The 23898-nt window shown below is 47.2% G+C and overlaps 1 protein-coding gene across 1 annotated transcript; it reads left to right on the top strand.

The window, feature by feature from the left end:
• Nucleotides 1–6002: 6002 nt before the first annotated feature.
• Nucleotides 6003–13204, top strand: LOC308141249 (NACHT, LRR and PYD domains-containing protein 12-like; the record flags this gene model as incomplete). The annotated part of the gene is made up of 11 exons (XM_080511335.1): nucleotides 6003–6028; nucleotides 6988–7256; nucleotides 7297–8640; nucleotides 9082–9520; nucleotides 9684–9857; nucleotides 10090–10272; nucleotides 10856–11038; nucleotides 11293–11475; nucleotides 12059–12241; nucleotides 12491–12674; nucleotides 13013–13204. The coding sequence occupies 11 exons, from the start codon at nucleotides 6003–6005 to the stop codon at nucleotides 13133–13135; spliced, it is 3291 nt and encodes a 1096-aa protein (XP_080367461.1). The 3' UTR covers nucleotides 13136–13204.
• Nucleotides 13205–23898: the final 10694 nt, after the last annotated feature.

Consider the following 23898-nt stretch of genomic DNA (forward strand, 5'->3'; position numbering starts at 1 on the left):
CACAAAACCTGATGGTTTACTTTTTTCTTTGTTTGTTTTCTGTTTGTCATCGCACTGTTTGTATTCAGTTTGTTCCCTTATTGTTTTTCTTGACTTTGCTTTTTGTTGCTTCCGTGCATTGATTTCTGTTTGCTTATTTCTGTGTGTGTGTGTGGGTGTGTGTGTGTGTGTGTGTGTGTGTGTGTGTGTGTGTGTGTGTGTGTGTTCCTCTCCGTACTGATGATCCTTGTTTGTTAGCTCGTTGTTCTGGTCTTCTGAGTCTTCCTTGTCTTTCCTGTTGGCCCCTGCAGACAAAGCTGGTCCAGCTGGTCCGGAGCTTCAGCTGCAGGGTGAAGACCTCCAGAAGCTCCTTCCGTGAGCAGAAACGTCCATTTCAGAGAGTGTGTTCACGTTCATTTTCAAAACTGTGAAAACTGATCATTAATCCGTAGTGATGGTGTGTGTGTGTAAAACTAGTGCTACACACCTGTCATGCTCAGGTGTTGTAAAGTCAACCTGCAGCAGACGTCACCAAGGACAACAGAGAGCAGCTCTTTGTCATTGTCACAGAGAAGATGAAGACCAGAAAACATGTTAAAAATGCTGTTTGAATAACGTTTCTCCTGAGATCATCCATATCGTTCCTCGCTTCTCTTTGCAGTGCTGTGCTTTAACTGTCACTGATAACAAGTCCAGAGCTTAGAGTGGAAGTTTCACCGCTCAGCAACCCGTCATCCATGACAAACTGTCTCGTGTGTTTCTGCAGACAATGCTTTACTCTCAGACATTTCAAAAGAACTGTTTGCATTAGATTCCAGTGATTTGATGATATGCTGACCGTACAAAGTAGTCTATACTTCTGCAATAAAACAAAAGCACAGCAGGGAGTCTGTTGCTTATTTTTTTTAAGTCATTTGTGAAGGAAACATGTTTTGGTGGAATCAGAACAGTGACTTGTTGGTTTTCTTTCACGGCGTCAGTTAAACATTTTCTGTTTGTCTACTGAGTCACAATCTATCCTCAGACATATTTCATAGTTTATGTGACTACATACACCCCCTGTAGGATCAACGGGGGATTACACCCAGGCAAGGTTTGATGTTTAACTTCAACACTGCCTGATATTGATAGAAAATCATCAGGGTACCAGATAATGACACTAGAAAGGAGTAGTTTATGTTTTTCGTGATCTAGGTCATATTTGTATTCTTACATTAGTTATTACAACGTCAGTCTTCTGTGTAGCCGTGATAACTACTAACCACCACAGGTCGTACGGCACATTCACTGGTTTCTGGAGGTGAAAAAAATTAACCTGTTGTTTGTTTTTGACCAGGTCAAAATGTCATTAACACATCTGACTGGTCCTCATCACCACATTCATCCAACCTTGAAACAAAAGCAGAAAGGTTCAGGGTGAATGTGATGCAGCTTGTTTCCTCTCAGACTGTCTGGTCTGTGGGTGTGCAGACGGAATTTACACAGCGAGAAGCAGCCTTGGTCTCCCTGTATGTCCAGTCACCGCCGACTGGAGTCACCCTGGACGTACTTTAATCTTTAATGGAGGTGAGGGGCGAGAGAGCAACACTGGTTTATTTAGAATATTGTGGAAATATGATGGGAAATGTCCAATTCTATTGTTTTTTTGTGTTCAGCTGTGTGTGTGTGTGTGTGTGTGTGTGTGTGTGTGTGTGTGTGTGTGTGTGTGTGTGTGTGTGTGTGTGTGTGTGTGTGTGTGTGTGTGCTGGTCTAAGTGAAGAAGCAGGACATGTGGTCAGAAAACACACCACATTCCAGGGACATTATTATCATCAGGACATCTAATTGATGAATTAAGCCTCTAATTTGAAAACAAGCCAAAGTGTAGACGTTCTGCTCAACAGCCTGAAACAAAAGAAACAATCCAGGATGAGCTGCTGATGCAGAGACACAACTTTGTGTGTAATGTGTGTCACCACAGCTCCTCCAGTAGAGAAGAGGTGAAGAATGAAACTGTGACTGCACATCTGGAAGGTTTTTCTCACAACGGGAAAGTTTTCTCTTCATTCATTTATTCTACTGTTACAAGACTGCTATGGCCAATCGTTCTCAAGTTCCAGATGTTTTAAACTCCAAACTCTCTGTTTAGTGGGGCAGATAAGTGTCATTTTTTGGAAGAATCGCGCAAATGATGATACAAGCATCAAACTTGGCACACTTGTTCTCCAAGGGGTACTAATCAAATCTGCCCGATTGGCCAATTGAAAATCCAAGATGGCAGCCATTTTTCAAGATGGCCGCCAAAATAGCCACCCGAAGTTGATATTTTGCTTAAAATGCCAATGTGCCTTGGTAGTGCGCTACAATCACTCCTTCAAGACCATCATCAGAGTGCACTTGAAGGCTTCAGATGTAGATGTACTCCATCACATGCGGAGACTCTCTGTGTGCTAAACCACATTTAGTTTAACCCGCGAGCCAACACGATTTACAAGGGTGGCAGATTCTGTGCACTCGCATCTTCTTGGAGCCAGAGGTTAGAGTTTGGCGAGCACAGAGGACCAGCGTCAGTAGTCCATCCAATAGATGTGACTAACTGAGTCAAAGGTACTAACTCTTAACACTACACCCGTACATTGCAATAACCAGCCAACATATGGAATTCATAAATAAACATGAAAACTATGTCCCAGAGTGCTTCAACCATGTCATAAACTAGAAAATATAATTCAGCAGGCTTGAAAACATAGGAATCCACACTTTAATCATGAAAATCTGACAACTACAAATATGTTTAAGCAAAATATCATCTCCGGGTGGCTATTTTGGCGGCCATCTTGAAAAATGGCCCCCATCTTGGATTTTCAATTGGCCAATCGGGCAGTTTTGATTAGTACCCCTTGGAGAACAAGTGTGCCAAGTTTGATGCTTGTATCATCATTTGCACGGTTCTTCTGTTTTCGGCCCCACTAGTTGTTTTCCTGGCAGTTTGTTTTGAACTTTGTTCATCTTCAGCTGGAAGATAAAGTCCTGGCAGGATCTCATAGTACCTGGTGTATAATAACACTAGAGTTCATTGATTCATGAGCCCGCTCCAGACCTCCTCTCTGCAATAGACACTGAACCACCTGAACCAGCCTGGGCCCTGGATGGAGACGGGGGACACAGACCCTGGTCCTCCTCAGGTCCACCAGCAGCTCCTTGGTCTTCGTCCCACTGAGCTGCAGATAGTTCTGCTCACACCAGGTGACAAAGTTGTCCTCACTGGCTCTGGACCCAGTCCCCCCCCCCCCCCCCCCCCCCTGGTTCACCCAACGACTGCTGGGTGCAGAGTAACTGTTGGTTTGTTTCCTGCTGTGAGGACCTGAACTCGTCTTCTTCACTGAGGACGTGTGTCGGGGACAGACACATGACATGAAGACCACCTCTTCAGTTTGGGAGCTGTTTGTTCACACTGCAGCTGAAACACCTGTAATGTGATCGTTTGATTTCCAGGAAACATCAAAGGGGGAGGAGCAGCTGAGTTCAGGTGATCCGGGTCCAAGAGTCCAACCAGGGAACCAGGAAGTGTCGAGACTCAGAGTTCAGACTCCGACTGACAGTCGAGTGTCGGAGAAGAAGAACCTGGTGAGTGTTTGTCCAACTTCCTTCTTAACCTTAAAGTGTGAGCAGGTTTTTAGTGTGTGTGTGTGTGTGTGTGTGTGTGTGTGTGTGTGTGTGTGTGTGTGTGTGTGTGTGTGTGTGTGTGTGTGAGTGTGTGTGTGTGTGTGTGTGTGTGTGTGTGTGTGTGTGTGTGTCCCAGGTCAGACCTAATCCCGGCCTTGCTGAAGATGTACGATGTGGAGGAAGAGGAGGAGGAAGGCTCAGAGAGTGTGAGCAGGTAAGAGACGTCCGACTGAAGAAACGACGGAGCTCCGGGGTTTTGGTTTTCTGATCGTGAGCAGTGAACATCGTCTTCCTGCCACAGTTTATCCATCTTCACACCGACTTTGGCAGTTTCATGGCTCACATGCAGTTTGCCTCTGTTCTCATTCTGGACACACTGAACACAAAGATCAAGGAGACACCTTGTTTTTGCTGCCGTTCTTCACGAGCTGAACTCAAAGATCAAAGACGTTCTATGAACACAAAAGGCCTTTTGCTCTCAAGCCTCGTTCACAAATGTGTGTGTGTGTTGGTGAGGCGACATGATCAGATCGATATGCTGATTAGACGGTAGGATTATTGCTCAGGTGTGTCTCAGGCTCGCCACAATAAAACAAAGGTCACTCTCATGTCAGTTTTACGACGTTGGCACGGTGCCACAGACGTCCAGAGCTTTGAGGGAGTGTCAGTCGACCTGCTGACTGCAGGAGCTGCTGGCCCACAATCACATGGTCACTTCTCTACACCCCTCTACCTTGATTCCTAAACGCTCCTCATCCCACTGGATTCATCCCTTCATCATGTTCATTATAGTCATCTGGCTCGTCTGACTAACGGCCCGTCCTCACCAGGAACCTGGTTCACCTGAACCAGATGTTTCTGGTCAGTTGTCCTCACCAGGAACCTGGTTCACCTGAACCAGATGTTTCTGGTCAGTTGTCCTCACCAGGAACCTGGTTCACCTGAACCACATGTTTCTTGTCTTTCGTCCACACGAGGCGGTTTTATGAGCGTGAAAATAGATTTTTTTTTTAACATGGGGAAACAGTAGGGGAATTCTAAAACCCCGGCTCGTGCTGTCCAACCCTGTGGGGTGTGGAGGGTAAAGACAATCATCGGTGGAAAAAAGATGAGGTAATCGCAACAGTCTGTGATGTCATCAAATAACCACAACAATCATGGACTACAAGCTAACTACGCGCTGCAGTAGCTACTGACACTATAGATCTATAGAAAGAGAAGCCACTGATGGAGCAGCAGAAAGAGTTCGGCCTGCGACTGTCTGTGTTTTTGATGTGCTTGGTGAGTCACAGCGCCCCTAAAGGCCTGGCATGTGTACTACATGGCCTGAAGCCTCGTGTTGAGCCGAGTTCATAGAGACGTGTTCATAGAGACGTGTTCATAGAGACGTGTGAACGGAGGTTTTAGGAGGCTGGGGAGAAAAAAGATAGTTTTATTTATTTTTTGTCGATGTTGTGGACGTACCCTAAATGATGGAGTTCAGGTGTTTAAATTGTGGCTGTGTCACTATATTTTAATGACCTCATGTTTCCATGTTGTTTGTTGATTGACGACTCCAAGGTTTAACTTTTGACTCACTATTGTGTTCAACATGACTTTAAAGCTGTTTGTTGGATTGTTCCATTTCTTGGGCAGAACAGAAGGAACAACTGCCATCAAGGAGGTTTTTGACTACATAAGTGAATCTCTTCCAATGAACTGGACGAGGACACAACAGACGCTTCAAGCTCAATGAGAGACGGATGTAAATCGGAATAGGAAGACCATCAAAGTGTTCCTTCCACCTCCGAATGAAGCCCACTAGAGGTCAGAGTAGGTTCTCTCCTGCAGAGACCACAGTTGCAGCTTGAGAAAGATCTCCCCAACCCTTCTGAGCTGCTGGATGGAGCTTCAGGAGCTCCTGGAGGCTGAAAGTCCTTCTCCATGGCCTCATTGAACTCCTCCCAAGTCACAGATGTTGCTTCTGGAAGTGCAGCAGCTGCAGTCCTTGAGCCCAGCAGTACCGGTCTGCTCAGGGCCAACCAGGCCCTCAAGGTCTCCTTGATCAGCTTGACAGCTTCCCACACCTCAGGTGTTCACCAACGTGTCCTGGAGTCGCCGCCATGACAGGAACCAACAAGCTTCTGGCCCCTGCTGAGCAGAGCCAGTTCCTCAGAGGAGGTCTTGAACAGAGTCCAGTCTGACTCCTTGTGTCCAACCTCCTCTGGTACCTGGGAGAAAGTCTGACGGAGGTGGGAGTGGAGATCATTTCACACAGAGCCCCCTGCTGGCCGTTCCCAGCATAGTCTCACTATGTGCCTGGTTCTGCCGGGCATCTCTTCACCTGAGAGTCCAGAACATGCAGTCCCAGGTCGGGTGGAAGAACAACCGAGTTGATCATGGACCTGAGAGCCCAGGAGCCCTGGTACCACACACACTTCTGAGCAGGACTGTGTTTGAACCTTGTTTGTTCTGGACCGTCTGTGGCGAGCAGAGAAGTCCAATAAGATCTCACTGCTCAGGTTCAGATCGGCAGAACTTTCCTCCAATCACCTCCTTCCAGGTCACAGTCCTTGATCCTGTGTGTGTGTGTGTGTGTGTGTGTGTGTGTGTGTGTGTGTGTGTGTGTGTGTGTGTGTGTGTGTGTGTGTGTGTGTGTGTGTGTGTGTGTGTGTGTGTGTGTGTGTGTAGAGGACAGAAGCTCAGACACACAGCAGGATCTTCAGTATCCAGCAGGTTGTCTCTGAAGAGTGACGGGTCCAAAGGTGTTCCACCAGTCTTCAGTCCTGAACCTGGACCTTCAGACACAAAGTAAGAAAGTCTTTGTTTCTTTAATTTCCTCAAAACCAGAGTGACAGAAGTTTTGCTCCTTCTCAGATTCAGATTTGAAACAAAAGACAAAGTGGAAACGACATTAAGGTTATTGAAGTTCTTTTAGAAATCAAATTTTAGTTTTCAAATCCTGAAAACTTTTTTCAGAATCTTTGAAGTTCTATTGAAAACAGGAACTGAAATATTAAGAACGTCTCTGATCTGTTGATGATCTAACAGAACATATTGACCGTGTGTGTGTGTGTGTGTGTGTGTGTGTGTGTGTGTGTGTGTGTGTGTGTGTGTGTGTGTGTAGAAGACAGAAGCTCAGTCACACAGCAGGGTCTTCAGTATCCAGCAGGTTGTCTCTGAAGAGTGACGGGTCCAAAGGTTTTCCACCAGACTTCAGTCCTGAACCTGGACCTTCAGACACAAAGTAAGAAAGTCTTTGTTTCTTTAATTTCCTCAAAACCAGAGTGACAGAAGTTTTGCTCCTTCTCAGATTCAGTTCCAGTATTTTGAAGCTGGATCTTTGTGTTGTGTCGCTCAGTGAACGTTGCTTGGTGTCCACAGGAAGAGGAAGAGGACTGACGGCATTGAGCAGCAGCCGTCCTGCTGTCCTCTGTGTCAGGACGTCCTGAAGGACCCAGTCTGGTGGAGCTGTGGACACCAGGTCTGCAGACGGTGCAGCAGCTCACACTGGGACCAGGGTGGTTCATCAGGAGCCTCCTGCTGTCCTCAGTGTGCAGAAAGATCCAGAAGCAGAGCTGCACCCAGTAAGAGTGGACACGTGTCTGCTGAGGGACTCGTCTGTCTCCACTGGACTTGTTGTGTTGCTGCTGGTTTGTGGTCAGTCTGATTGTTGTTGTGGTCTCTGAGCAGGTGCTGGTCTGCAGAAGGTTCTAGAGGAACACAAGCAGAGTCTGAGGAGCAGATGTGAACGTGTGGTTGAAGGAAGTGATGAAGCAGGAGGAGGAACCCTCCTCAACAGGATCTTCACTGAGCTCCACATCACAGAGGGACACAGTGAGGATGTCCAGAGGGAACCGGAGCTGAACCAGCTGGAGATGGCGTCCAGGAAGCAGAGCCTCCAGGACACGTCCATCAGGTGTCAGGACCTCTTCAGAGCCTCGGCTGAGCAGCACAGACACATCCGAGTGGTTCTGACCAGCGGCGTGGCCGGCAGTGGAAAGACCTTCTCGGTGCACAAGTTCAGTCTGGACTGGGCCGAGGGCCTGGAGAACCAGGACGTGGGGGTGCTGCTGGTGCTCTCCTTCAGGGAGCTGAACCTGATCCGAGAGCAGCCCTACAGTCTTCTCACGCTGCTCCAGGTTTTCCATCCAGCCTTACAGAAGGTGACGGCAGAGGAGCTGGCGGTCTGCAGGCTGCTCTTCATCTTTGACGGTCTGGATGAAAGCAGACTTCCTCTGGACTTCAGCAGCTCCCAGCAGGTGGTCCACGTCTCACACCAGTCTTCGGTCGGCCTGCTGCTCACAAACCTCATCCGGGGGAATCTGCTGCCCTCGGCTCAGGTCTGGATCACTTCCCGACCGGCGGCGGCCAATCAGATCCCTCCGTCATGTGTGGACAGACTGACAGAAGTGCGAGGCTTCACGGACGCCCAGAAGGAGGAGTACTTCAGGAGGAGGGTGAGTGATGAGGGGCTGAGCAGCAGGATCCTCTCCCACATCCAGACCTCCAGGAGCCTCCACATCATGTGTGGAATCCCAGTCTTCTGCTGGATCACTGCCACCGTTCTGGAGCACATGTTGACCACAGAGCAGAGAGGAGAGCTGCCCCAGACCCTGACGGACATGTACTCCCACTTCGTGCTGGTTCAGACACACAGGAAGAAGCTCAAGTACCATGAAGGACATGAGACGGGTCCACAGGAGCTGACGGAGGCTGACAGGGATCTTCTTCTGAAGCTGGGCAGGCTGGCCTTAGTACATCTGGAGAAAGGAAACATCATGTTCTACCAAGAAGACCTGGAGAAATGTGGTCTGGATGTGACTGAGGCCTCGCTGCACTCTGGAATTTGTACTCAGATCTTCAAGAGAGAGTCTGTGATCTTCCAGAAACCCGTCTACAGCTTCGTCCATCTGAGTGTTCAGGAGTTTCTGGCTGCAGTCGACTTGTTCCACTGTTTCACCAGCAGGAAGACTGAAGAACTGAAGACCTTCCTCGGGGAGGACGTCAATGATGACTCTGATAACTACGATGACTGTGATAACTATGATGACACTGATAACTACGATGACGCTGATATCTATGATGACTGTGATAACTACGATGACTCTGATACCTACGATGACTGTGATAACTACGATGACTGTGATAACTACGATGACTGTGATAACTACGATGACTGTGATAACTACGATGACTGTGATAACTACGATGACTCTGATGACTATGATGCCTCTGATAACTATGATGCCTCTGATAACTACGATGACTCTGATACCTACGATGACTGTGATAACTACGATGACTGTGATAACTACGATGACTCTGATGACTATGATGCCTCTGATAACTATGATGACTGTGATAACTACGATTACTCTGACAGGAGCGACAGTGATGAGGACAATGATACTGATCAAACCCCCTCCACCGGTGACATTGATCCTTTCTCATCTCTGGTCTACTTCATGAAGAAAGTCCTGCAGAAGTCCCTCAGAAGTCAGAACGGCCGCCTGGACCTGTTTGTCCGCTTCCTTCATGGCCTCTCTCTGAAGTCCAACCAGAGACTCTTAGAGGGTCTGCTGGGTCGGACAGAGATCAGTCCAGGAACCATCCAGAGAGTCATCCAGAACCTGAAGGAGATCGACAGTAAAGAAATGTCTCCCGGCAGAAGCATCAACATCTTCCACTGTCTCACGGAGATGAAGGACGTCTCAGTCCATCAGGACATCCAAGACTTCCTGAAGTCAGAGAACAGATCAGAGAAGAAACTCTCTGAGGTCCACTGCTCAGCTCTGGCCTACATGCTGCAGATATCAGACCAGGTCCTGGAGGAGTTGAACCTGAAGGAGTACCAGACCTCAATGGAGGGACGACGGAGGCTGATCCCAGCTGTGAGGAACTGCAGGGAGGCTCGGTGAGTCCACATGTCTTCATGGTCACATGTCTCAGTGATGTTTGTAGAAAGCAGTTCCTGCAATTCCTCTGTGCAGATGTTCCTCAATGATCGTCATGAAGAAACATGTGGCTCCAAAAGTGTCCTCATAACGACGTCCTGTCCTCTCTGTGTCTCATTACAGACTTTCTGAATGTAAACTCTCTGGTCCTCACTGTGAAGTGATCTCCTCAGCTCTGAAGTCTGACCCCTCCCATCTCAAACTTCTGGACCTGAGCTGGAACCGTCTGGAGGATTCATCAGTGAAGGTTCTGTGTTCTGGACTGGAGAGTCCAAACTGTAACCTGGAGACTCTGAGGTCAGTTCACTGTCTGGAGGGAGAATCTGTTGAGGAGTTTAGGAGGATCCAGATGTTGGAGGACAGAGGTGGACTGAGCTCTGCAGCATGTTGATGAGACTCTTTTCCTCCTGGTCCTTCAGCTGCTTGGACTTTACTTTTCTAAACTCTTCCAGTCTGAACCTTCTTCACTCTCAATGACTTCAACATCACACTTTGTCCTCTAATCTCACTTCTTTCTCTCTTTATTCAGGTTGAGGGGCTGCAGGTTGTCAAAGATCAGCTGTTCTTCTGTGGCCTCAGCTCTGAAGTCCAACCCCTCCCTCCTGAAACATCTGAAACATCTGGACCTGAGTAGGAACCAGCTGCAGGATTCAGGAGCTCAGCAACTGTGTGGTTTTCTGGAGAGTCCACTCTGTCGTCTGGAGACTCTGAGGTCAGACTCCATGCTAGAGTTTGTGTGCAGTGCAGGTTGTGTTCCAGTAAAGGTCAGACATCAGGCTGATATGAGATGATCCACACTGAGGATCTCCACGAGAAACTGAGACTTTAGTCCTGTGACTGTGGCAGAACCGTGTGGAGCTCCACAGCTCAAAGCTTGGTAGAAGAAGAAGGTGCTGCAGAGGAGAATCACTGTCCACCTCTGACATGCTCCATGTTCACCTTCAGCTTCCAAAGCAGGCTGATCTCTCCTGGATGAAGAGTCACTGATCTCCCAGCTGGAGCTCCAAACTCTCACTCACTCTGCAAACTCTTCACTTGTTGGCTTGATGTCCAGTGACCTTGGCTGTTGACTTGTCCTCCACTGGACACTGCTTCTGTTTGCTGTCACATCAATTCAGCTCCAGAAGAACAAAGATCACATCAGGGACAATCATAAGCTCCTTCTTCTTTCACTTCCTCGAGGCTCCAACCTTCTCAAGAAGAAGAAATGAACAACAAGGATCAGTCTGATCAGTCTCAATGACTTCAACATCACACTTTGTCCTCTAGTCTCACTTCTTTCTCTCTTTATTCAGGTTGTTTTACTGCAGGTTGTCAGAGATCAGCTGCTCTTCTGTGGTCTCAGCTCTGAAGTCCAACCCCTCCCACCTGAAGCATCTGAAACATCTGGACCTGAGTAGGAACAAGCTGAAGGATTCAGGAGTTGACCAGCTGTGTGGTTTTCTGGAGAATCCACTCTGTCGTCTGGAGACTCTGGGGTCAGTTGACTGTCTGTTACTGTTGTAGAAGGAGGAATGTTGGTGATGTGAGACTCTGGTCCTGCAGTGAGAGATGGACTGAGATCAGCAGCTTCTTACTGATGTGTGTGGACATGAGGATGATGAGTGTGCCGATGAAGATCTACAACAACAGAACATTGATCAGGACTCAGTATTGAGGAGCTGATCATTTCTCCATCAACACATCTGATTGGTTCTCCTCATTCATTCTGCTGCTTTCTCTCTTTATTCAGGTTGATGAACTGCAAGTTGTCAGAGATCAGCTGTTCTTCTGTGGTCTCAGCTCTGAAGTCCAACCCCTCCCTCCTGAAACATCTGAAACATCTGGACCTGAGCTGGAACCATCTGTCAGATTCTGGAGCTCAGCAGCTGTGTGGTTTTCTGGAGAATCCACTCTGTCGTCTGGAGACTCTACAGTAAGACTCCATGTTAGAGTTTGTGTGCAGTGCAGGTTGTGTTCCAGTAAAGGTCAGACATCAGGCTGATATGAGATGATCCACACTGAGGATCTCCATGAGAAACTGAGACTTTAGTCCTGTGACTGTGGCAGAGCCGTGTGGAGCTCCACAGCTCAAAGCTTGGTAGAAGAAGAAGGTGCTGCAGAGGAGAATCACTGTCCACCTCTGACATGCTCCATGTTCACCTTCAGCTTCCAAAGCAGGCTGATCTCTCCTGGATGAAGAGTCACTGATCTCCCAGCTGGAGCTCCAAACTCTCACTCACTCTGCAAACTCTTCACTTGTTGGCTTGATGTCCAGTGACCTTGGCTGTTGACTTGTCCTCCACTGGACACTGCTTCTGTTTGCTGTCACATCAATTCAGCTCCAGAAGAACAAAGATCACATCAGGGACAATCATAAGCTCCTTCTTCTTTCACTTCCTCGAGGCTCCAACCTTCTCAAGAAGAAGAAATGAACAACAAGGATCAGTCTGATCAGTCTCAATGACTTCAACATCACACTTTGTCCTCTAATCTCACTTCTTTCTCTCTTTATTCAGGTTGTTTTGCTGCAGTTTGTCAAAGATCAGCTGTTCTTCTGTGGTCTCAGCTCTGAAGTCCAACCCCTCCCACCTGAAGCATCTGAAACATCTGGACCTGAGTAGGAACAAGCTGAAGGATTCAGGAGTTGAGCAGCTGTGTGGTTTTCTGGAGAATCCACTCTGTGGTCTGGAGACTCTGAGGTCAGTTGACTGTCTGTTACTGTTGTAGAAGGAGGAATGTTGGTGATGTGAGACTCTGGCAGTGAGAGATGGACTGAGATCAGCAGCTTCTTACTGATGTGTGTGGACATGAGGATGATGAGGGTGATGATGAAGATCTACAACAACAGAACATTGTTCAGGACTCAGTAATGAGGAGCTGCTCATTTCTCCATCAACACATCTGATTGGTTCTCCTCATTCATTCTCATGCTTTCTCTCTTTATTCAGGTTGATGAACTGCAGTTTGTCAAAGATCAGCTGTTCTTCTGTGGCCTCAGCTCTGAAGTCCAACCCCTCCCACCTGAAGGAGCTCAACCTGGGCTACAACAAGCTTCAGGATCCAGATGTGGAGCAGCTGGTTGGTCTTCAGAAGAGTCCAGACTGCAGCCTACAGACTCTCAGGTCAGTAGATGTTGGAGTGAGTCCCTGCTGCTTCCAGCAGGTTTCTACTAAACACAGTTAGTGTGAGAACAAAGATCCAGTGTTGGACGTCTCAGTGAGGCTGTGAGAGGACAACGCTGAGCAGCTTCAGGATTGGACAGCAGAGGACACAGTCAGCCAATCAGAGGAGCCACAGGCTGGTTGTGTTGGTCTGACAGTGGTGGTCCTTCATGAGCTCTGAGCTGCTGCTGTGGACAGGACTGAAGTCCTGGCTGCTCCTCAGAGACTGTCCTCATGTCCTCATGTCCTCTGTCCTCTGTCCTCTGTCCTCTCTTCTCTCTTCTCTCTGCAGGTTGAGGAAGGACTAAGACCAGAGAGGACGCTGTGTGTCCTGAAGGTCCACTGAGGACAGCAGAGCTTCATCCAGCAGTGAGCGACAGACGAACCACCAGAACATCTGCTGAGTGTCGGTGGTTCAGTGTGAAGAGCTGAGAGAGTCCAGCATCGAACCAGGGTTCTTCTGGATGTGACGCAGAACCGTCACTGTGTGGACTGACCCTCCTCCTCCTGCTCCGCCTCCTCCTCCTCCTGCTCCTGCGTGGCCAGAAGCTGGTCTTCTTCATGTGTTCGGAGTTCACGAAGAACTGATGGCCGGAGACATGGCCGCCGCCACTGAGCTAGTGACGAGTGGAGGTCTGCAGCCCGACGCTTCTCCTAGATGTTGGATTCATATTCATATTGTTAAAAAACAAAATTAAACCATTTATATCACGGAAATCGCCACCACTGATATGGCACAGATATATTGATTGATTGATTGATTGATTGAGTCGGTGAAATATAAAATAACTTGTTTTCAATTGATTTTTTTCGATTTGACTCATCCATAAATGAGCTTTCTGCCTGCTGCAGAATAGAATAGAGTAGAATAGAACTTTATTTATACAGCACCTTTCACAGACATGAGTCACAAGATCCTTTACAGCTCTAAAAAGAGAAAACAGTGAGGAAAAATATAGAAGCCACAAAAACAAAAGTTACACAAAAAAGTGGAATAGAGTCAGACTCGGTCAAAGGCTTGCCTGAATAAAATGTTTTAACTGCTTCATAAAGGGAGTCAACAGATCTCAGCTGAAGGGGGAGGGCTTTGCGTTAGCTTCGGTACGAGAGCTTCAAATCTACAGTCGCCTCAAGTTCTGAGCTTCGTCTGTGGGACGGCAAGCAGCATGTGTTGTTCTGACCTGAGCCTCGGTTTGGGGCAAACAGGTGACGGAGGTTGGAAATCTAAAAATGTGTTTGGCCATGTAATGCTTTCTAAGTTAGCATGACTACTTTAAAATGAATAGGTTGACAATTGGCGGCGGTTTGTAAGTGACTGATGATGATGATTCAAACATGTGAAAAAGGACGGTACAATCGTCTTTTTGCAGCGTCAGCATTAGTTTTCAACTAATGTAAAGACTCAGTGTGGCTGTTGACGTTAATGCTACTCTGTTAGCAGGTCTGTACCATCACTGATCAGTGTTTTTATGATCACGGTAGTCATCTAAAGAGTGTGATGCTTCAATAAAAGTCCTTGGTCTGAAAGGAGAATGTGGAATACATTTCAGGAAGTGTCTGAACGTCCTGCGTCACAGCTGGGAGAGTAAAGCTTTTGCAGAAAGACGTCCCAGCTGGTTCACATACAGTGAACATAGAAAACAAAACCACTGGTGCCTCGGCTGCAGGGGCAGCAGAGGACAGGTGGGACTCTGACTCTACAGACAGTTCACTCACTGCACTGTGGAGCAGCTCTCAGGGGATCCTGCTGAACTATACAGTAAATGTGGTGCACTGGGTCTAACATACACTGAGACGGGGTAAGTCTGCTCCGAAAAAACCAACAATCCAGCAGCGGCCTTACCTTTGTTTTTGATTTCGTCTCTTCTCACGTCTTTGATTCGGGCAATAGCCAGTGAATTCTTTTACAGGGATAAAGGACGTGAGATGCAGCTGATGCTCCGTCTCGGCTGGCCTGTTTTGGCTGCATTACTTTCCAGTGTGTGTCCATTTCACTGTGGGATAGTTTTGACTGGTAACCCCCGAGCTCGTAGCCCCCGCAGCTCGTGAGAAGAAATTGTCCAGTGAACCAAAGGCGTGCACAGGTCACTGGCGGCTTTCTATCCACTCAATGGGGTGAAAACAGCCCCCACGTGCCCCAGAAGCTGAATGAGATGGTAGAGAGCCACAGCAGGGAGGCAGAGAGAAGAGCCAGTCTGAGAAATGAGGATTGAGGACGGGAGGAATCGGGGGTGGGGGAGGGGGGGGGGGGGGGGGGGGGGTGGTTGTTGGGGGGATGGGGGGGGGGGGGGTGGCAAAGAGGCAATTTGACCAAGTCCTACTTCCTCCGCAAAATTACGGTTAAATGGAAAAATAATGGAAGTGGCATCATTGGCCTCCTAGCATGGCGCTATTAGTATGCTGGTGACATGGAGCGGGTGAGACCGAAAGCAGTTATGTATTTTTTGCAAGTATGCATATAATTTATTGTGGGGAACACAATTTACATGGGTAGTCAATGCCTGTTTTATGAGCTCACAAATAGATGTATGAATCGAAGCATATAATGGCTGGGAGAAGTAGGCACAAATACATTCTAAATCTTTCAAATGTGTTCCCACCAAAAATGTAACCAAGGAATATAAAAACAATATGAATTCTTCAATATTATGTGGATTGGTTTTTTGATTTACAAATCTAATCTGCACTATGTGGCCGCGTGTTGGACATCTGCTGCCCTGATAGATTGTTATATGTATATTTCTGTGGCTGAAACACACAGCAGGGGGGCTGCACTTTTTAATGTTAGCATTTATTCCCACATATCATCTTAATCAAAGTCATTGAAAGTGAAATCAGTGGAATGTGAACATGTGAGTCAAATGCAAAACAACTGACGTTCTTTAAATATCCAACCTGTGTTGGATGTTCACATTTGTTAAAATTTGTTTATGTTGTCCCACAAATCAATTTGTGATGGAGAGGTGGTGCAGTGATGGTGTAGAGGTGGTGCAGTGATGGTATAAAGGTGGTGTAGAGGTTGTGCAGTGATGGTATAAAGGGTGGTGTAGAGAAGTGGTGCAGTGATGGTGTAGAGGTGCTATTGTGATGGTATAAAAGGTGGTGTAGAAGTGGTGCAGTTGTGGTGCTGTAGAGGTTTTGCATTGACGGTATAAAGGTGGTGTAGAGGTGGTGCAGTAGTGGTGTAGAGGTGGTGCAGTAGTGATGCTGTAGAGGTGGTGCAGTGATGGTATAAAGGTGGGTGTAGAGGTGGTGCAAGTAGTGATGCTGTAGAGGTGGTGCAGTGATGGGTATAAAGGTGGTGCAGAGGTGGTGCAGTGATGGTATAAAGGTGGTGTAGAGGTTGTGCAGTGATGGTATAAAGGTGGTGTAGAGGTGGTGCAGTAGTGGTGTAGAGGTGGTGTAGAGGTGGTGCAGTAGTGGTGTAGAGGTGGTGCAGTAGTGGTGTAGAGGTGGTGTAGAGGTGGTGCAGTAGTGGTGTAGAGGTGGTGCAGTAGTGGTGTAGAGGTGGTGTAGAGGTGGTGCAGTAGTGGTGTAGAGGTGGTGTAGAGGTGGTGCAGTAGTGGTGTAGAGGTGGTGCAGTAGTGGTGTAGAGGTGTTATTGTTTTAGTTTCAGTTTATTTGTTTGTTTCAGTCTAACAAAAAACAATATTCAAACATAAATCACAATTTAGAAAATATATAACAAGATGAAACAGGCAGAAGCATAAAAAAAGCATTCAATTAAGTTACCTTTTCTAATAACCTCATTAATTATACACAAAAGAAATGCAAGCGTTCAGCATTTTTACAAGTAATGCAAATATACATACACACACATACTTTCTTCTATAAATAGATATACACACACGTGCCTTCTTTTATACACGACATTTAACCAAGCACAAATGATTCTACTGCTTCACATAACTTTCTAAATTATATTGTATATAGCAACAGAATTCCACAAATGAACACCGAGAACAGACAACTACAACCGTAAATTCATCTCATCACTCATTCATAAGTTGCATTTTCTGATCCGTAGTGTATTTTTCCACTATGCAAGAGTATTTATTTTTGCGTTGAACATTATCAGTGTTATTTTATAATAAACAATATCTTTAAATTTCATTAGTTTTGATTTAACAAATAATGGCTTATGGACTATGCTCATGATTCCATGCTTTGTTTATTTATCGTACAGCCTTTTTTTGCGATAAAACAAAATGATGGATTATGGTTTTAAAAGTGGTTCCCCGGGGTTCTACACAATACGTCATGTATGGCAGTATCAAAGTATAATAAACTGTTAACAAAGAATTATAATAAAGTAAATGTTTAGTTTTATATAACACACCAGATATTTTTGAGATTTTTGTTTTTATATAATTTATATGTTGTCTCCAAGATAATGTGGAGTCAATTCTGATTCCTGAGAACTTGGTATGAAAGACACGCTCAATGTGGCCCCCATTTATTCTAAGTTTTATTTCTTCAAATATCTCATTTTTGGTACCAAAAATCATTAATTTTGTTTTTTGCAATGTTAAGTGCAAACTGGCAATATTTAAAAAATTAGAAATGAGCATTGAAATGTGTCTGAGAAGGAGCATCAAGAGTTGGATTAAAAAATATAGTATATTTGTGGAATACCACAGGGTTCTGTGATTGGTTCTAAGTTATTCACAGCAAATCTTTAAACACAACTGCAAATTGAAAAACACAACACAAATGAAAAAACACAACACAAATGAAAAAACACAACACAAATTAAAAAACACAACTGCAAATTGAAAGACACAACACAAATGAAAAAACACAAAGACGGTAACTTAAACAGAAAAGGTCGGTACCAGTTAGCAGCGAGAGCTCTCTCTGATTGGACGACGGGAAAGTAGCGCTTATGAACCGGAGGTCATTTCTCTTGTGGCTCGTTTAGTTTCAAGAGGAGAAAATACCGGGAAGGAAAAGAAAAACAATGTTTTGTCAAAGCTGGAGGAAAGAATCGGTAGAAGAATCACCAAACTTTTCCATGTTTTGAAATTTGAGCTTTAGGCAGAATAATTTCCAGTTCAAAGGCTGAACGGCTCCGTCGTCCAATCAGAGAGCTCGTCTGCTGCTCTTCCATTAGAGTTAATGTCGTTATGTTTTTCAATTTGCAGTTGTGTTTTTGAATTTGCTGTTGTGTTCAGTGATTTGTTGTTGTGGTTTGCACTTCAGGGCCACCGTAGATGTTGGCACAGTACATCCAGTGAACTATCGTGAAATGAAGAGTAGTTGCTGCTGTTATTCGTCCACATGGGTCAACATTTTTCCAAGTAGCATTAGCAAGCATGCTAAAGTCTGCAAAAACACTGTGTATGAACTGTATTTAACGAGAAAGGAGCTTTGTTGTCAGCAGAATGGTTGATCAGCATAGGATCTGTATATTCACTGGGTTTTTCCCACTAAAGAAGTGGCGCTATGTACATTTGACTGGTCCGTCTCTCTTGGAACCTGTTGAGTTGAACGTTGTCCCTGAACTCCCCCTGATCAAACTCCCTCCTCCTGAACCCCCCCACTTTAACTCCCCCTGATCAAACTCCCTCCTCCTGAACCCCCCCACTTTAACTCCCCCTGATCAAACTCCCTCCTCCTGAACCCCCCACTTTAACTCCCCCTGATCAAACTCCCTCCTCCTGAACCCCCCACTTTAACTCCCCCTGATCAAACTCCCTCCTCCTGAACCCCCCACTTTAACTCCCCTGATCAAACTCCCTCCTCCTGAACCCCCCACTTTAACTCTCCCTGATCAAACTCCCTCCTCCTGAACCCCCCCACTTTAACTCCCCCTGATCAAACTCCCTCCTCCTGAACCCCCCACTTTAACTCCCCCTGATCAAACTCCCTCCTCCTGAACCCCCCCACTTTAACTCCCCCTGATCAAACTCCCTCCTCCTGAACCCCCCACTTTAACTCCCCTGATCAAACTCCCTCCTCCTGAACCCCCCACTTTAACTCTCCCTGATCAAACTCCCTCCTCCTGAACCCCCCCACTTTAACTCCCCCTGATCAAACTCCCTCCTCCTGAACCCCCCACTTTAACTCCCCCTGATCAAACTCCCTCCTCCTAAACCCCCCACTTTAACTCTCCCTGATCAAACTCCCTCCTCCTGAACCCCCCACTTTAACTCTCCCTGATCAAACTCCCTCCTCCTGAACCCCCCCACTTTAACTCCCCCTGATCAAACTCCCTCCTCCTGAACCCCGCCACTTTAACTCCCCCTGATCAAACACCCTCCTCCTGACCCCCCCACTTTAACTCTCCCTGATCAAACACCCTCCTCCTGACCCCCCCACTTTAACTCTCCCTGATCAAACTCCCTCCTCCTGAACCCCCCCACTTTAACTCCCCCTGATCAAACTCCCTCCTCCTGAACCCCCCCACTTTAACTCCCCCTGATCAAACTCCCTCCTCCTGAACCCCCCCACTTTAACTCCCCCTGATCAAACATCCTCCTCCTGACCCCCCCACTTTAACTCTCCCTGATCAAACTCCCTCCTCCTGAACCCCCCACTTTAACTCTCCCTGATCAAACTCCCTCCTCCTGAACCCCCCCACTTTAACTCCCCCTGATCAAACTCCCTCCTCCTGACCCCCCCACTTTAACTCCCCCTTATCAAACTCCCTCCTCCTGAACCCCCCCACTTTAACTCCCCCTGGTCAAACTCCCTCCTTCTGAACCCCCCACTTTAACTCCCCCTGATCAAACTCCCTCCTCCTGAACCCCCCACTTTAACTCCCCCTGATCAAACACCCTCCTCCTGACCCCCCCACTTTAACTCTCCCTGATCAAACTCCCTCCTCCTGAACCCCCCCACTTTAACTCTCCCTGATCAAACTCCCTCCTCCTGAACCCCCCCACTTTAACTCCCCCTGATCAAACTCCCTCCTCCTGAACCCCCCACTTTAACTCTCCCTGATCAAACTCCCTCCTCCTGAACCCCCCCACTTTAACTCTCCCTGATCAAACTCCCTCCTCCTGAACCCCCCACTTTAACTCCCCCTGATCAAACTCCCCCCTCCTGAACCCCCCAGTTTAACTCCCCCCGATCAAACTCCCTCCTTCTGAACCCCCCCACTTTAACTCCCCCTGATCAAACTCCCTCATCCTGAACCCCCCACTTTAACTCCCCCTGATCAAACTCCCTCCTCCTGAACCCCCCCACTTTAATCCACGCAGCCTGAAATGAACCAGAGGCTCAACACCTGAGATCCACATCTACTCACTTTGTCTTGGGCTTCATTCTCTGCCTGGCCAACTCAGCGACCATGTCCTCCCTCTCTCTCCTCCTCATCACCTCCTTCTCTCTCTCTCTCTCTCTCTCTCTCTCTCTCTCTCTCTCTCTCTCTCTCTCTCTCTCTCTCTCTCTCTCTCTCTCTCTATGCATGGCTGATCCGCTGGGTTTCTATCTCCGTTGTGTCTGAGCAGAGTCCTGGCCAGGCGGGCCGATCGATAGCAGGCCCAACCCTGCAGCAGAACCCTGTCAGCCCTGCTCCTGCTCCTGCTCCCTGCTCCTGCTCCCTGCTCCCTGCTCCTGCTCCTGCTCCTGCTCCTGCTCCCTGCTCCTGCTCCTGCTCCCTGCTCCCTGCTCCTGCTCCTGCTCCCTGCTCCCTGCTCCCTGCTCCTGCTCCTGCTCCTGCTCCTGCTCCCTGCTCCTGCTCCTGCTCCCTGCTCCCTGCTCCCTGCTCCTGCTCCTGCTCCTGCTCCTGCTCCCTGCTCCCTGCTCCCTGCTCCTGCTCCTGCTCCCTGCTCCCTGCTCCCTGCTCCCTGCTCCTGCTCCTGCTCCTGCTCCTGCTCCCTGCTCCTGCTCCTGCTCCTGCTCCTGCTCCTGCTCCCTGCTCCCTGCTCCCTGCTCCTGCTCCTGCTCCTGCTCCTGCTCCCTGCTCCTGCTCCTGCTCCCCGCTCCCCGCTCCCCGCTCCCCGCTCCCCGCTCCCCGCTCCCTGCTCCTGCTCCTGCTCCCTGCTCCTGCTCCTGCTCCTGCTCCTGCTCCTGCTCCTGCTCCTGCTCCCCGCTCCCCGCTCCCCGCTCCCCGCTCCCCGCTCCTGCTCCTGCTCCCCGCTCCTGCTCCTGCTCCTGCTCCTTGCTCCCTGCTCCTGCTCCTGCTCCTGCTCCTGCTCCCTGCTCCTGCTCCTGCTCCTGCTCCTGCTCCTGCCCTCCGTCAGTTCAGAGCTCCACCACAAGACGGATGAGACTGCATACATATGCAGGATGAAACGCTAAAGGAAAAACAACCTGGGAGCAAAGTCCGAGGTAGAAACTGTTGCGTAAAGAGCACACACTGCCGCCCTGGTGGCTGGAAGGTCTAATAGGGACTTAGTTCTGTCATCACATGTACATTTCCAACACCTCATGACGAGGAATGTTTCATTCCATCTTTATCATCAGCAGCTTTGTACAGTTTTATAAAACACCAGTTTATTCTGTTTCAAAAAACATGACACACCACCAGCATTTATACAGTTTTGATGAAGGTTCATATTTGAAAAAAAGAAAAAAAAAGTGTGTGTGTGTGTGTGTGTATGTGTGTATAGATAGATAGATAGATAGATAGATAGATAGATAGATAGATAGATACAAATACTGACATGCTTATGCACTTATCTATGTGTGTGTGTGTGTGTGTGTGTGTGTGTGTGTGTGTGTGTGTGTGTGTGTGTGTGTGTGTGTGTGTGTGTGTGTGTGTGTGTGTGTGTGTGTGTGTGTGTGTGTGTGTGTGTGTGTGTGTGTGGAATAACAATGACATTAACTGCTATCAATTACAGAAAATTGTGCAATTAATTAGTTAATTTTATATATTTTTATATATTTTATTTAGATATATATATATATATATATATATATATATATATATATATATATATATATATATATATATATTCTTTATGTAATTGGGACACATTACTGAATAATCAAATTCAAGTTGTAAATGTGCCGGACAATAGCAAAACTGCTAATTTACATCTGTAGACCCGAGGCAGGTCACACAAGCACTACAATGTATAAAGGAAGACAAAACTCAATATAAAAACTAGATAAATATACTAAAAATGAGTGGAGCACTGATTAACTTTAAGATAGTGTTGAAGTTGGTTTTTAAAAGAGACGTAAGTCGGGTATTCTCTTCTATCTGTCGGCAGGCTGTCCCAAAAATGTTTTATCCTAAATTGAATACTGAATATTGCACTGCTGAGGGTATACACGGTTCAATTCTACTAAATGTTGTGATCTGATTGCAGTATATAATGATTATATAATATTTGACAACGTAAGAAACTCCTGAAGAAACAATGAGTGTAAATCAGCTTTTCATCCACAAGCATAAATACAATGAAGGACATTGAATACTTTCTCGGTAGGAATTGTCTTTTTAAAGTTGTCTACAAGCTCAATGTCCATTTAGATTATAAATGTAGCAAATGAATTATAAGAATGGCCAGATACACTTCAAATCTTTAGTTTCATATTACTATTTTGCACGAAAAAAAAAATCCTCAGGAAGGAAATATGATGAATTGTGTTGACGGTTCAAAGTAGACACTGCACTCCGGTGGAGGCTCAGTCTGGATTATTTCATGGAGTAATGAGTTTATATGGAGGTATACAGATAAATCAAAGACATTTCTACGGCCTGATCCTTAGTAGGTCAACAGCACCACCCCACTCTTTCATTATGGAATAATAGGATGTGTGGCAGTGGATGAAACGTGCAGTCTGAGGCGCAGGGAGGTGCACCGTGCGATCTGAGTGTGGGGAGCGGCGAGGGACAATGACCATCTGCAAAATGAAAACAAATGGCTTGTCATCTCCCAGGAGGAAATCTATCCCCATCTATTTTTAGTCCTGAAGTGTGTGAGCAGGTCGGCCGTGTGGACTCTGGGTCTTGTGGGGGCCGTTACTGATGATGTCCAGGATGATGCTGCTCACATCCACAGTGTCTGTTGGTGTTCGGTGTTCGGAGACACTTCCTCTGCAGTCAGACCTCAGTGTGAAGTGATCGATGGGACTGATGATGGTGCGCTGCTCAGCTCAACTCTTCACTCTTCTGCTGGTTTCTGGACGTGTCCTGCAATACGCTGCCCAGCGGTTCAGGTCCTACCTGCTTTCAAACATGTAGAACTGTTGTGTCGTGATAAAGAAGAGGAAGAGCCGATGGGTGAATGAGAGGATCTTGGTGCATTCGGACGTCCACAGCTGTTCGAGGCCGTCACTTGCTTTGTGTGTCTCTCTGGAGACGCCGCCCCGATGGACTGAACTCACAGGGATCTTGTGGGGAATGCTTGAACCCGTCCAGACCTGAACACATCCTCAGTGTCAGACCTGGCTGAGGCTCCAGCACTCAGCACTGCTGGGCTTGAATGGCAGGCAGCTTCAAGGTCCAAGGTTCCAGACCTTTGTCATTTCCATGTTTCCACATGCAAATGAAAGTTGCGACTGTCAGGGAAAATGTTTCATAATCATTTGTTCATGCTTGTGCAAATCCTGCGCAGCCCTCTGAGGTCAGCGGCTGCAGCTCACATGAGATCTTGATCTGCTCACTGTTTGTTTCTCCTCCTTCCAATTAGTTGTGTTTCTATGATCCTGTAAGACAGACCGGAACCAGTTTGAACCAGAGTGTTTACAACTTGTGTACCCGCCCACTGAGCTGTCAATCAAGAAGGCAGGCAGAGAGCATTCTGGGAAGACTTCTGAGTGACCCTGTGAGGTGAACCTGGTGTCTTCCCTCGCTGCTGCAAGTACCTTGATTGTTTCTTGATTCACGTGTCTTCTCTTTATTGACCTACTTCAGGGGTTTAGACCTGACACTACTCAGAACCAGCTGTGGACTTAGGCACAGATTGTAAAAGTAAAGAAGAATAAGAATATAGGAATCGAGATTACATAGCGCAGCAGTCGAGACAATAGATGATAAACAGTCCAGCTTCGAGGTGTGGGTCAGCCGTAGGGCCGAGGCATAATGTACACAGCTTCTGGGAAGAGCCTCAGAGTTTTGGCCCCGATATTGCAAAGTCTTTTTCCCGAAGGGAAGAAGCTGAAATGTCTGTCGGCTGAACGGGGGGGGGTCTCCGCTGAGGCACTCTGAGGCAGGCTGCAGCAGGAGAAGCCACTGCACTGCCACGGCCATCCCGCATTGACTCACAGTTACTACAAAGCTTGCAATCAGTCTTGTA

This window comes from Blennius ocellaris, assembly GCF_963422515.1.
Source record: "Blennius ocellaris genome assembly, chromosome: 2".
Classification (NCBI taxonomy): Eukaryota; Metazoa; Chordata; class Actinopteri; order Blenniiformes; family Blenniidae; genus Blennius; species Blennius ocellaris.